At 38.6% G+C, this 13,651-nt stretch overlaps 2 protein-coding genes across 2 annotated transcripts in view; one reads left to right on the forward strand and one right to left on the reverse strand.

Annotated features, from left to right (window-relative positions):
* Window positions 1-9,282, forward strand: part of SLC7A13 (solute carrier family 7 member 13) — a 59,783-nt gene extending 50,501 nt beyond the window's left edge. The window contains 1 exon segment of the mRNA XM_017521786.1: window positions 9,004-9,282. Coding sequence (XP_017377275.1) covers window positions 9,004-9,282 — 279 coding nt within the window.
* Window positions 9,283-10,013: 731 nt separating this feature from the next.
* ATP6V0D2 (ATPase H+ transporting V0 subunit d2) overlaps window positions 10,014-13,651 on the reverse strand; it is a 54,082-nt gene continuing 50,444 nt past the window's right edge. The window contains exons 7-8 of the mRNA XM_017521804.2: window positions 13,035-13,109; window positions 10,014-11,080 (exon numbers count right to left, since the gene is read on the reverse strand). Of these exons, the coding sequence (XP_017377293.1) occupies window positions 10,919-11,080; window positions 13,035-13,109 (237 nt within the window). The 3' untranslated portion in view covers window positions 10,014-10,918. The remainder of the gene's footprint in view (window positions 11,081-13,034; window positions 13,110-13,651) is intronic.

Here is a 13,651-nt window from a genome sequence, read left to right on the forward strand (position 1 = left end):
AACATGTGAAGAACAGGCAAGATTGTTGCATAGGCATACATGGCAATGTGGTTTGCTGCCTTCCTCCCCATCACCTATATCTGGCATTTCTTCCCATGTTATCCCTCCCCAACTCCCCACCCCCGAAACCTGTCTGTTCTTAATAGGATGAATGGTTTGTGGCGTGGTGCCTGGTATACAGACACTAGATTCAGTAATGTCGGGGACTTTGGAATTAACCATAAATGCCATTTGCAGTTGTTTGAAATCATTTCTGTTCTTCTCCTTTTTCTTATTTTATTTATCTTTTTTCCTTTAATATACTCATTAATTTTTGTCACTGAAATGAAATATTCTATGCTTCTGCTTTTATCTTGCCTTGAACACTTTGAAGGTGAGATAAGATAATTAGTTAAATAAACAAATAGTACATGGCAGAGTAAATCTCCCTGGATAATTCAGCCTAATTTTTTCTCTTTTAATGCACTCCATAAATGAGGAAATCAGCCAGTTCTTTATACATTCTAGGTTTCTGTGAATTTCAGTAGCAATAAGTGTTTGAACAGAAAGGCAAATTGAATTGAGAACCATTGCCCAGGTTTGTTTTAGTGTTTAGGGGACACCATGGAGCAATCTGTGAATTTACCTATTCCCAGAGTTTGTCCCCCATAGACACCTGTATTTGTAGGCGTTTGGGGCTGCAGTGAGCTATGATCATGCCCCTGGACTCCATCCTGGGTGACAGAGTAAGACTCTGCCTCTAAAAACAAGCAATCAAACAGGGTGCTTTGAGAGATACTAATACAAGGAACCTTCTTATGATTGGAAGATCTCTTTTAGGAGGTGATATGCTATATTTTCATGTACTGGTGGTTTGCACAATTCCAAAGATATAGAAGGTGGTCACTGGAGCTAGGTAACATGGCAACATGGTGACATTGAAAAGTGAAGAGAAGAAAAAGCCAGCCATGTGACAATCCAGTGGGAAAAGTCTTCATGTAGAGAGAATACATATGATGGCCCCAAAATGAGTATCAAAACTAAGTGTACTGGCAACCTCATAAAAGGGAAGTGAGAATAAGGTAGCAGACAGCAAGTCGCCAACAGAAGAAAAGAATGGAAAGGGTAGGTAAAGACCTGACCATTATGGGTGTTGTAAGTCGTGGTCAAGTTTTTGATTTTGCTTCAAATCTAATGAGACACAATGGAGAGTCGTAGATAAGAGGGTCACATGGTCTTTGGTTTTTAAAAGCTTTCTCAGTTGTAGAGAGAATGATAGGTTGAACGAGACAGAATGGAGACAAGTTAGAGGTTTATAGCCCTAATCTAGACAAAAGATGATAAGGACTGGATTTAGGAGATGGATTAAAGGACTATAATTGGGAAAACTTATTGATGGGTTGCATATGATAGGTGAGAAAGCTTAAGATGTCATCATATAACTTCACTATTAAAATTTTACATTTAAAATCTTAATAAACCAAAGCTTTGATAACTAGCATTTTGAATAATTTTAAGGTTGAACAATGACAAAATTACTTCCATCTAGAAGTCTCAAATTACACTGAGCATGACGTAATCTGCTACTCAGTAAATGAGCAAATATATATTTAATAAATAACTTGATAAAGTAGGTAGTGTTTTGCCTATTCTAACAACTTATGAAAGTAAATTAACAATATATTATTTTTATAATTTTTCCTGATTTCTCAAATATTAGTGAAATAAATATTATGACTGAAAAGCTTTACTTGAAGTGCCTTGGTAGACAAGTCACTGGCAAACCCAGAACATTTTTGTTGCTATTGGACAGGAGGGACTTTTTCTTCTGGGCTGATTAATTGGTGAGATGGGAGCCTGAGCTGCCACTGCTCCCTTTGTCACTACATGGGAAAGACAGACAGTTCTTCATGACATTTTTGAAACCCTGGCTACAGTTCCATGAGCTCTTCAACTTTCCAGTGATGTGATGTGATAAATTTACTTTTTGTATTTTAAGCTAGTGTGATAGGATGTCTGTCTTTTTTTTTTTTTTTTTTTTTTACAGAATGTATTCTGAGCAAGCAAGGATCTTAGTCTTAAACTAGAGGCTATAACTTAGGGAGAAGGGAAAAAAATGAAACCAAGAAGGATGCATGTGAATGTGAAGAAGCAGGACACTTGACATCTAATTTTGACTCTTCTACTCTTAGGTTTTCTGACTTTAGTTTTCTTATTTGGAAAACTAGAATTCATTCTAGCCCTAAAATTCTATATTTCTAAGGACCTATTTTATGTCTATATTTTAGTATCTTACTTAAATCATACATCTATTTTTTGTCTCTTTAGGAAAGATAGAGCTGTAAGGAAATAAAGATGTGATTCTTAGAAGGCTAAATTGAATAAGAAAACCAAGGAATATTCAGCTTAATGTACTAAAGTTGTCAGATCAAGTTATGACAATAAAAGTAGGTTGATTTACTGTAGAAAAATTAATGGGTCATGCATGTATGTAAATTTATTTATGGGGCTATTATGTTGACATTTAGCTTGAATTTTTTTTGTAAGACAAAGGCTTAGCTCTAGAGAATATAGAGAATGCTAATCTCTTAGCAACATACAAAACAAATTGTGCTGACCAGGTGTTTTGAGGTCTATAAAAGGTGCCATAAAAATATAAAAATGGGCTCTCCTAGTATTGGCTTGTATCTCTTTGAAAAAAAGCATGGGTTATTCATCTGTTCGCTGGATTGGTTAAAAGTGCTTCCTTTATCTTCCATGTCACTGAGTGCATACAATATGATAACAGAAGCTGGGCGCAGTAGCCCACACATGTAATCCCAGCACTTTGGGAGGCCAAGGCAGGAGGATTGTTTGAGGCAGGACCTCAAGACAAACAAAGTAAGACCCTCTCTCTATAAGAAATTATTTATATATACACACATATATATGTATATATATAATATACACACACATATTATTATATTGTATATATAATATATACACACATATTATTATATATGTATATATATTATAATATGTATATATAGAATATATTTATATATATATATTATTAGCCTGGTATGGTGCACCTGTGGCCCTAACTACTGAGGAGGCTGAGGTGGGAGGATCATTTGAGGCCAGGAGTTCAAGGCTTCAGTGAGCTATGATCACACCACTACACTCCAGCCTTGGGGGACAGAGTAAGACTCTGTCTCTAAAATATCAATCGATCAATCAATATTAAATAAAAATTAAAAAAAATAAAATGATAGCAGTTGTATGCTTCCCTTCGGGTAGGCAGAGAAGACTGATATTGGTCCATAAATACTGGAAGCCACAGATATCCTGAAACTGTGGGAATGAATGTCTGTACAGCCCTGTAATTCACATAAGGTGCATGTGTGCTTTGACACACTGGCTGAGAAACTCTGGCTTAAAAAAGTAAATGTGACATAGATGTTCCCATTATGCTGAAAAACTCCCTTCCTTAAATTCTGGCCTTGGATTTTCGTCAGTTGGCAGTGTCATTTAGTCCCTAAAACTTAGTATAACATGGCTAGCCCTTTTATAAGCCTGAAAAGAAAGACTCAGTCCATGTAACTATGCAATAAGCAGACTACTTTTTAATTCCTATTTAATAAAAAGGGAGCTTTTTCTTTGTGTCTGCAATAACCACATTTACAGAATGCCTGAGATGAAGGATCACTCTCTATTAAGCATTTGTTGAATTTGAGATGAGCCTTCTTAAAATATACATGGAGCACTTTGGGAGCTGTGCAGGTGGGTCCTTTGGCTGTCCAGCAAAAGCTGCCATATTGCCTTTTCTTGATCTCTGAGAGGTTAAACGCTTTGCTTCCATGGTATCTATGAGTTTAAAGCTAGCATTTGTTTTCTTGCTCTGAGTGTGTTCTTTATAAATTTAGAGTTTAAAATAGTGATATTCTATTGGTAAAATACATAGGGAAACTTAGGAGGAAAAATGTTAAAGCATTAGCTTAACCTAATAAGAATATGCTTCTCATTCAGCATCTACAAGATGTGCTTTTACTTAGTTTTCCTCAGGTAAGTTATCTCCCAAAGCAGGCTACTCTTACGGCTCCAACCCAGAGTGAATTTAGGAAAAAAAGTCCTACTCTCTGTTGATGTTTCTTCTGCATTGAGTGCTGATTTCTGCGTTATTTTTTTACAGAGGCCTTCCATTTCTCCTTGCTTGTGCCTTCCCATATTTTAAAATTACTCTGTTCTTAAGTCAATTTATGTTTTCCATGTGACTTTTGAGGGGTGAGCAGTGCGCCCAGCTGTTTTTGATTTATACACACTCATTCTCTCCACAGTCGTGCCTGAAAATGGCCTCATCAGTGCAGGATAGCAGAGGCTACTTCCTGAACATAAAGATATATGATTCCCCCTGGGAAATATATTGATTTAAATTTCCACCTGCTCTTCCGGGATTTATAGTATTTACTGAGGAGGTTATGCGTCTGTCCTGCTCAATCTTTACTTTTCCACTTGGCTTACTTTTATTTGGCTTTAAGCAATAAAAGTTGACTAAGAAGATAGAAATTATTCATTTCTAGGTGGCATGAGGAAATGTGACAGTGCAATTTCCTTCCATTTCACCAAAGATGAAGGCTTAAAAGTAATTTTTTCCATTTGATCATTCAATCCTGGAGTGTGCTTCAAGAAGCATCAGCAGGCCAGCATTTTCTTTCATTTTATTTTAATTTTTATTCTCCCACAATGTGATCTCTGCACAATTTTTTTTTTTTAAACAGCTCACAAATTTTCATGTACTGTTCTTGCAAAAGCCAGTATCATTGGGTAATGCATTTGATGGATAGGAACATTAATAGTTTTAGAAGTACAATATAGATGCTTTGGATTATAATTTCAATTTGCTGTGTAAGCAAACTACTTGTAAACTTAGTCTCTTCACCATCTCCATGATTGACATGACTGACTTGGTTGGGCAGGTAGAGAGCCCTTCCCCACCTAAAAGGGTACCTCCAACCTGAAGCTACTTGTTCAACACAACAGGCTGTCCTTCTAAGAGATGGAAAAGGTATGTGTGTACCTATATTTTCTTTTTCAAATTAAAATATTTTCCCATTTATTGCTTTCTAACCTGTCATTTCTTCCATTTCTCAGCTTATGCAATGGAGGTGTCTCATCTAGAGTCTATAGACCTCTAGGTTGCTCATGAATGGATTTTAGAGCATCCATAATCCTTTCATGCATCATGCAAAATTTTGGGAGGATGTGCAAATGTCTATTATTCTGAAGAAAGATATCCATGGGTTAAAGTCACCGTTAAAGACTCATCTTAAATTCTATAGCTAAAATAATACTGATGTTTCATAAAATTACATCTAGCACAGGACACAGTTAAACTGTGAAGTGTTAATTTCCTATAACATAATTTATGTTTGTTTATTTATTTGCATATCTGGATCCTGGAGAACTTCCTTATGATCCACCTACTGAAAAGCATTTGAGGCTCTGAGGGATTTATTCAGCGTATACAACTGTCATCATACAGCCAGGGTGAATCCTTTTGTACAAATCCATGATCTGGACACTGGTAGCTGGGATTCCTGGTCACCCACCCATCCAAGCCAATCTTAATAAATATATTACTGAATTTAAAAATTGAACCATGAAGATATTACATCTGAGTTCTAAGTTTGTTTTTATTTTCAAAATAATCTTTTAATTTTTAAAAATTTATGATATTGTAGAAATTATCTGAAATATATTGGTATCTCCTCTTACATTCATATGAAAACAAAATATTTTTAAACCCAAGTTGAAATAAACCCAAAATATGAGATGGTGAGCATCTTACACAATGAAATGTACATCTTAGCATTAACAACTGAGTAGTTAAATAGATGTTTTAATTTTTTTTTAACATACAAAAGTGGAATCAGAAAATGTATAAATTATTTAAAATCTAGAATTGCTATTTGTTTAAAAGATAAAGATAATAATGACATTCATCACTGAAGAGCTCAACTCAGTGTCAGCGAGTCTGGTGCTGGGATAAGAGATCCATCCCACCAGCAAGTACCAGCAGTCTGAATACCAGAAGTCTGCTATTGCCATAGAGTTACTGATGTATGTTTATATTTTATCAGTGAGCCTGGTTTTGAATGGCATTTGTGGATCTAGTTAGAGTGGTAATTCTCTGGGGACAATTCCTTTCTAATATATTGATATTCACAGTGGTCTTTATGCAGATCTTCTTTGCTTATTCTGCTTTCATTCCAAAGATAACTCTAACCTGGCCTCCCGTACGTAAGAAGCCAGATGTTGAGCCATCCATGTCGAGTAGGGCTGTGATGAGTTGGATTTCAATTACTGATCAGAAGTTCAGTAAGTTGGGAAAGTTGAAAACTGCAACACAGGAGGCTGAGGAGAAAGGGGGAGCCAGTGGAAAAACCACTGATGGAAGGCCAGATGGAATAATGAAGATGCCGGAGAGAGGGATTACTTAGGGAAAGCAGTCTGGGCATTATTATAGCTTCCACGTCCGATGTTTATGTATATATAAAACTTAGACATCTTATGACCATGCAGTCATCCAAGATGACATTAAAACTCCTGGGCTCAGCTATCAGAGAATGATGCCCTCTGATAATGCCACATATATTTCCCAGCAATTTTTATTCAGTTTATATAAGTACTAGTGCTTCCATTTGCTGAAGTGAAGAGAAATTGACTCCAAACTCCTGACCTCAGGTCTCAAACTCCTGATCTCAAGTGATTCACCTGCCTTGGCCTCCCAAAATGCTGGGATTACAGGTGTAAGCCACTGCACCCTGCTCAAGAAATTAGTTTTTACCTCACTGTTGGCCATGCTCCACATACAGTCCCTGAACTTTCAGGCCTCATTTTGTATGTTTTTCTTTTTCTTTTTGAAATGGAGTTTCGCTCTTGTGTCCTAGGCTAGAGTGCAATGGAACGATCTTTCTGCAAACTCCGCCTCCCAGGTTCAAGCAATTCTCCTGCCTCAGCCTCCCAATAAAATGAATCATACAATGGGGAGAATTTTGTCTGAGAGTAACTGAGACAGAACAGAGTGAAATTGTGAATGCATCTTTCCTGTGTCTTGTCTGTGAGATATAAGACATTATTCACCGCATTTTTAAGTGGTAGACTTAAAAATTATCACCAAGACTTCCTCACTCTACATTTTTTTTTTTTTTTAGCCTTGCTCCGTCACCCAGGCTGGAGTGCAGTGGCATGATCTTAGCTTACTGCAACCTCCACCTACTGAGTAGCTGGGATTACAGGTATGAGCCACCATGCCTGGCTAATTTTTGTATTTTTAGTAGAAACGGGGTTTCTCCATGTTGGCCAGTCTCATCTCAAACTCCTGACCTCAAGTGATCTGCCCGCTTTGGCCTCCCAAAGTGCTGGGTGTATAGGTGTAAGCCAGGCCTATGAATATTTCTTTTAGCCTCCCAATGCCCTATTACACTGTCGCCATGCTGTGGAGTGGGTGGGGGCCCTCCAGGTTGCTTATCAGAATTCTGTCATTGCCCAATAATACTTAGCTTTGGGCCAAACTCAAATTCAGTGTATCCACCAGCCCTCAGTCAGTGCTCCTCTTTCCTAAAGCTCTGAGCAACCAAAACTACTGCAATTCTTCAGAAATCTTCTCCAAATGTCCTGAGAATTGCAACTGCTACATTTGTATCCCACAGAGCAACACAATTCTGCAACTGCAAACTGTCATTGGAGAACTAAGAAATTCTGCTCACAGATAGGCTAATAGATTTGTGAACCCTTGAGAGCAATGGTTGGAAGCAGAAGGCTGGAGACCCTCAGACTACAGGAATGACTGGCTGCAGACCACCAAGAATTCTGAGTCTAGAGTTTAATTGAAATATAATGTTCTGACAGTAACGGCAGCACATAGAGGAGGGAATCTGAGGGACGGATGAAATGTTCAGGAGGGGGGTGGAGAAGCGATGGTGAGGAGCCTCAGCTTCAGCTACTTAGATCAAGGCTGGGTGCGGTGGCTCACGCCTGTAATCTCAGCACTTTGGGAGGCTGAGGTGGGTGGATCACGAGGTCAGAAGTTCGAGACCAGCCTGGCCAATATAGTGAAACTCCGTGTCTCCTAAAAATACAAAAATTAGCCGGGTGTGGTGACAGGCGCCTGTAATCCCAGTTACTCAGGAGGCTGAGGCAGAAGAATCACTTGAACCTGGAAGGCAGAGGTTGCAGTGAGCCGAGATTATGCCACTGCACTCCAGCCTGGGTGACAGAACAAGATTCCATCTCAAAGAAAAAAAAAATAATTTTCTTGACTCACTGCAACCTCCGCCTCCCAGGCTCAAGCAATCTTCGCACCTCAGCCACCCAAGTAGCTGGGACTACACAAATACATCACCACAAACCTGGCTAATTTTTGTGCTTTTAGTGGAGATGGGGTTTTACCATGTTGGCTAGGCTGGTCTCAAACTCCTGACCTCAAGTGATTCACCTGCCTTGGCCTCCCAAAATGCTGGGATTACAGGTGTGAGCCACTGTTCCCTGCCGAAGAAATTAGTTTTTCCCTCACTGTTTTCCAAGTTCCATTTAGTTATCTGAAATTTTGGGCCTTATTTTGTAAGAAGTTTTTCAAAGGTCCGTGTTTTCCATTGCAACCCAGTTCCCTGAGGCATGACAGAGCAGTCAGAACCCTGCTCAGCCCCTAAAGGCTAAGAAACTTCAAGGCAAGTTTTTAAAATTGCAATGTTTACCTCCTTATCCATGCTAGGGGCACTTTCTACTTGCCTCAAGGGATTAGGGAAGTTCCTCTCTTCTATATTCACATAATGGTTGGATTCTTGGGTGGCTGAGAAAGGAGTTGGAATCTTCTGTTTATATCCAGGGAAATGGAATTTAACTTCAGCCTGCAGCCTTGTGGTACATAAAGGTCTCTACCCATATCATGTAGAGGTGGGTGGGAAGGGGATAGTCTGAGAATCAACTTGTGCCTTTCTTTAAGCCACCCCTTTCCCATTAGTGTCTTTTCTCCCAATCTTTAAGGGAGCCCTAAGCCTTAAACCCATCGCCAGAGACCACAGGTTAAAATGTACAGTAGAGGTGTTTCTGAGTCCAAGCCCTCCTGTGAAGGACAGCATCCTGAGTAAGGAGGGGAAGATGCTTTCCAGACCAGGGGCCACACTTGGTCAGCGGCTACTTTGGTTCCAGCTGATGGGTCTGCACTGGAGCCCTCCAGGGGGTGCCTCAGATACCACTCAGGATACTGATGTGGGCTGGGCCTCCTGCATAGATGTGAAGCTAGGCACTTGGCTTTCCTCCTAGTTCTATAAGCCACTATTTTACCATATGCCTAGAAGTTCCTATCAGCCTGGCATCGTGGCTGTAATCCTAGCACTTTGGGAAATCGAGGTGGAAGGACTGCCTGAGCCCAGGAGTTCAAGATCAGTCTGGGCAAGACACTATCTCTACATTAAAAAAGAAAAAAAAAAAAATTAGCCAGTTGTGGTGGCACGCACCTGTAGTTCCAGCTACTTGGGAGGCTGAGAGGTGGGAAGATCTCTTGAGCCCGAGAGGTCGAGGCTCCAGTGAGCTGTGATCCCACCACTGCATTCCAGCCTGGGTGATGGAGCAAGACCGTGTTTCAACGACAACAAAAAAGTTTCTATCACTGAAATTACTAAAATATTTAACCAAAAAAGTTGGAATTTTGCAGAAAATCTTATTTATTTCTTGGTCTATACATCTAATTCTAGGTATCAATATTTGTATACTCTGTAAATATTCTGTTTTGAAGAATTTTCAAATACATACAAGTTTAATTTTTAAAACATAGCAAATGTAGATTTTACATTTAGGAATATATTTTATATTTAAAGGAAGGACTTGAGCAGAGTTTTGTTGCTTTATTTTTTCCTGGTAGCTCTATGCACCAGTTCTACTGAGGTTTTAATAGAGAATTCATACTCTGCAAACTGAACCTGCGATTTTTGAATGAGTGAACTACAATTAAGGAGGTCATTTTCATCTCATGTAAAGAAGGAAGAAACCATAAGAAAGAAATATACCTTTTATTTAAAGAAATTTAAGAAAAACAAATTTATTAACAAATTGAACACTGCTTGCATCTAGAGGATAGAATTTGGAATTGTGTTGCTTTCTTAAGCTGACTGGATCAAAGTATATTAGAAAAACAAAACAAAACACATATTTTCCATTAAATGTGATCCATGTTGGCTACATACAGCTTTGGATTGTTGTGGATCCAGGCAAGGAACAGAAAGTTAAAATATAAATGAAGCCAGGCACAGTGGCTCACATATCTAATCCCAACACTTTGAGAGACCAAGGTGGGTGGATCACTTGAGCCCAGGAATTCAGTACCAGCCTGGGTAAGCTGATGAAACCTTGTCTCTACAAAAAATACAAAAATGAGCCTTGTGTGGTGGTGTGCCCTCGTGGTTCCAGCTACCTAGAAGGCTGAGAGGTGGGAGGATCACTTGAGCCTGGGAGGTCAAGGCTGCAGTGAGCTGTGATCATACCACTGCACTGTAGCCTAGGTGACAGAGTGACACCCTCTCTAGAAAAAATTTTAAAAAAGGAGGCATTCAGTATTTGGGCCTGTAGAGAAGCATGGAAAAGCAAGAATAAAATATTTTTATTAGGTCCAATTTTTAACATGATCAAACAAGAATAAGAAAAGTGCCATAGAGTTAATTAAAATTAACCTGTAAGGCCCAGTGAAGAACGAGACAGACATGTGGAAACAAGATCGAATGCCACTGAAAACAAGTAAATGCTTTCTTTCAGTGCTGGTTTACTGTGTTTCTATGGATTTGCAACTCATGAAGATGCAGGGTGCCTTGCTTTTGTGTAGCCTAGATAATAAAATTTATTTTCTTTTCTTCAATAACCTCCTTTTAACATGTATAATTTTCTGCATTTGAGAACTTCACTTGGGTTATAAAATTGGAATGTAACTGTTGATTTTTGTTCGATGCCTCTGTGAAATACATTCTGCTATCCACACAATATTTCTCATTTCCTGTTCCTTCAGCTTTACATATGCATAAAACACACCGTAGTGGAACTGTCTGTTGAATGCCAGCACATTCATTTGTACCTGAGGAAAGAAAAAAAGTAACACAGACTATCAGCTTATTTGGAACATACTATGTTTATGAAATAGTATCAAGCTACAGACTGGCTTGTACTTGTGCAGTGCTTATTTGTGTTTAAATAGACAATGTCCAAATTGGGCCAGATAGAGGAGTACAGTGGCAACTCAGAAAGTTCTAACGGGAGAGTGTCACCCTGCAGATAAATACAGACAACAAAGGTTATAAAAGTAAGTTTGTAGAATCACAAGAAAAGCTCCAAATTTTAGCAGCACTGCTAGCTCAAAGATTCCTAGGTGTGTGTAACTTTGTACTAATGCTTACCTGGCTTCTAGCTAGTGGACATATCTCATTTAGATAAAGTATTTCCTGTTGGCCACAACTTTTAAAAGCTTAAATAGGTTTTTAGGCTTAGTCTAACTCCCTTCCAGGGCAATGCCACAGGTCTCTGGAATTTAGACTAAGTGATATTATGAGCTTTCTTGGAATGCTCTGTAGCAACTTTACATATAGTTTAATTGTATTTTTTTTCTATAGAAGTTAGGTGAGACCAAGAAAATTTTTTTAAAAAACAACCTTAAAAAAACTGGATTAAAGTCTAGAATATAACAACTCCTTTATTCTTTTCTGTTTTGATATTTAGAGTGGAAAGAAGAGGAGGTACTGAGACCCTCGTGCACCTCCGAAAATCTTGAGCAAAGTAGGCAGGGAAAGAAGCTGTATCTGCTGTCAGGAGTAGACACTCATTTTTCCCACCAAAGGCTGCATTCTTAATAGCCTCTTTTTCGGCAGTTGTCTGATAGTGTGGAATCTTAAAGCAACCCTACTATATCAATTAATTTGCATTTGTTTTTACATCTTTCTATGACAGACACTAGAGAGCTGTTGGAAAATGTCTAAAACATAGGTCTTTAGGAAGGTACCCTAACCCTCTGAAACCAGTCTAACCCTAAAGTTTGGGTAATTTTCAGGGTTCTATGTTAGTTTCAATCAGATTGAGATGGAAGGGCCAATGGTTTCAGATAAATAAATGGAACATATTAGAAAATCTGTGGATTCGGGGTACCTTTTTCATACCAAAAACAAACAAACAAAAAGCCATTATTGTTGAGCAGTAGAGTCTCCCAGGAATTGTCTAAATGGATCAAGTACTTTTGCTTCTTTGTGGGGGTGGGGGTGTGCAGATAGAATAATCTAGACTCTCTGGATGGATTTCCATATGATCAATTCCTAAGCATTATAATCGTGCCCATGAGTTATAACCATAGATAAACTTTTTTTTTTCTTTTTTTTTTTTTTTTTTTTTAAGATGGAGTCTCGCTCTGTCACCCAGGCTGGAGTGCAAGTGTGTGATCTCAGCTCACTGCAACCTCCACCTCCCAGGTTCAAGCAATTCTCCTGCCTCAGCTTCCTGAGTAGCTAGGATTACAGGCAAGTGCTATCATGACTGGCTAATTTTTGTATTATTAGTAGAGACAGAGTTTCACCATGTTGGCCAGGCTGGTCTTGAATTCCTGACCTCAAGTGATCTGCTTGCCTTGGCCTCCCAAAGTGCTGGAATTACAGGCGTGAGCCACCACACCCCGCTGGATAAACTCTTCTCGAGGAAGAGATGGATTAGAGTGAATTGTACCACAATGAAGACAGTTGATATTTGATCATGAGGATGCTCTAGCTTTGCTTCTCTAGTTCACTAATTTTGGAGTAGCTGCATTTCTTCCAGAGCTTCACTGTGTGCACCTCTGTCTGGACAGAACATTTTAATGGAAAGCTATCATATGTGAGCCAGGAGGCCCTGCCTCTTCAAGGTAGGGTCAATAATACACACTGACTATCAAGCTATGAGTGTGCCTAATCAATTGGCATGATCAGCTGTAAAAACAAAACCCAAAGTAAGAAAATACATAAAATACACAGTAAGAGAAAAATAAGCTAACAGCATCTCTGCTTACATCATACCTCACGCTCGTAAAACACGTCCTCCAGTGTCTTTCCCCCACTGCCACCTACAGCTTCAAATAAAGGCTTGTATACCTTAAAAACAAAGACACTAATTTTAAGAACATTTTCATTTCTTATAAATGTACATACGTATATTTTTCTTAGCATTATATAAATTGTGCACATAATATAAAAAAAAAACTATGCCAGAAGAACTGAATGTTTTTTATAGGATTTTGGCTTCCCAAAGAAACAACAAAAAAATCCAAGTAATAAAAGTGTGGATGAAATTCTAGCCTATTGGCTTGTTCAGGGCTACAAGGCAATTCAACTCTCAATATACAATGTCTGAGCTTATTTTCTCACTGAGGGTCTTAGGGCTAGCTAGGTACATTAGAGAAGCCCCATGAATGTTCATAATTTGATCAGTATGGGTACGCAGGTTCTTTGAGATTCAAATTGATGAAATTCACATGCAATTTCCAGTGTGGAATTTGGGAGAAGCTCAAATTTTAATATTATGCTAAAGAGTCTCATGCAATTACATATGAGATGTCACAAAGGTTTATGCATTTGCTGACTTTCGTCTTTCCTAGAGTGCTTCAGAAATCCACAGGAAAAAATGAGTGTCATTC

The sequence above is a fragment of the Cebus imitator genome, unplaced genomic scaffold (genome assembly GCF_001604975.1).
Source record: "Cebus imitator isolate Cc_AM_T3 unplaced genomic scaffold, Cebus_imitator-1.0 Scaffold22, whole genome shotgun sequence".
NCBI lineage: Eukaryota > Metazoa > Chordata > Mammalia > Primates > Cebidae > Cebus > Cebus imitator.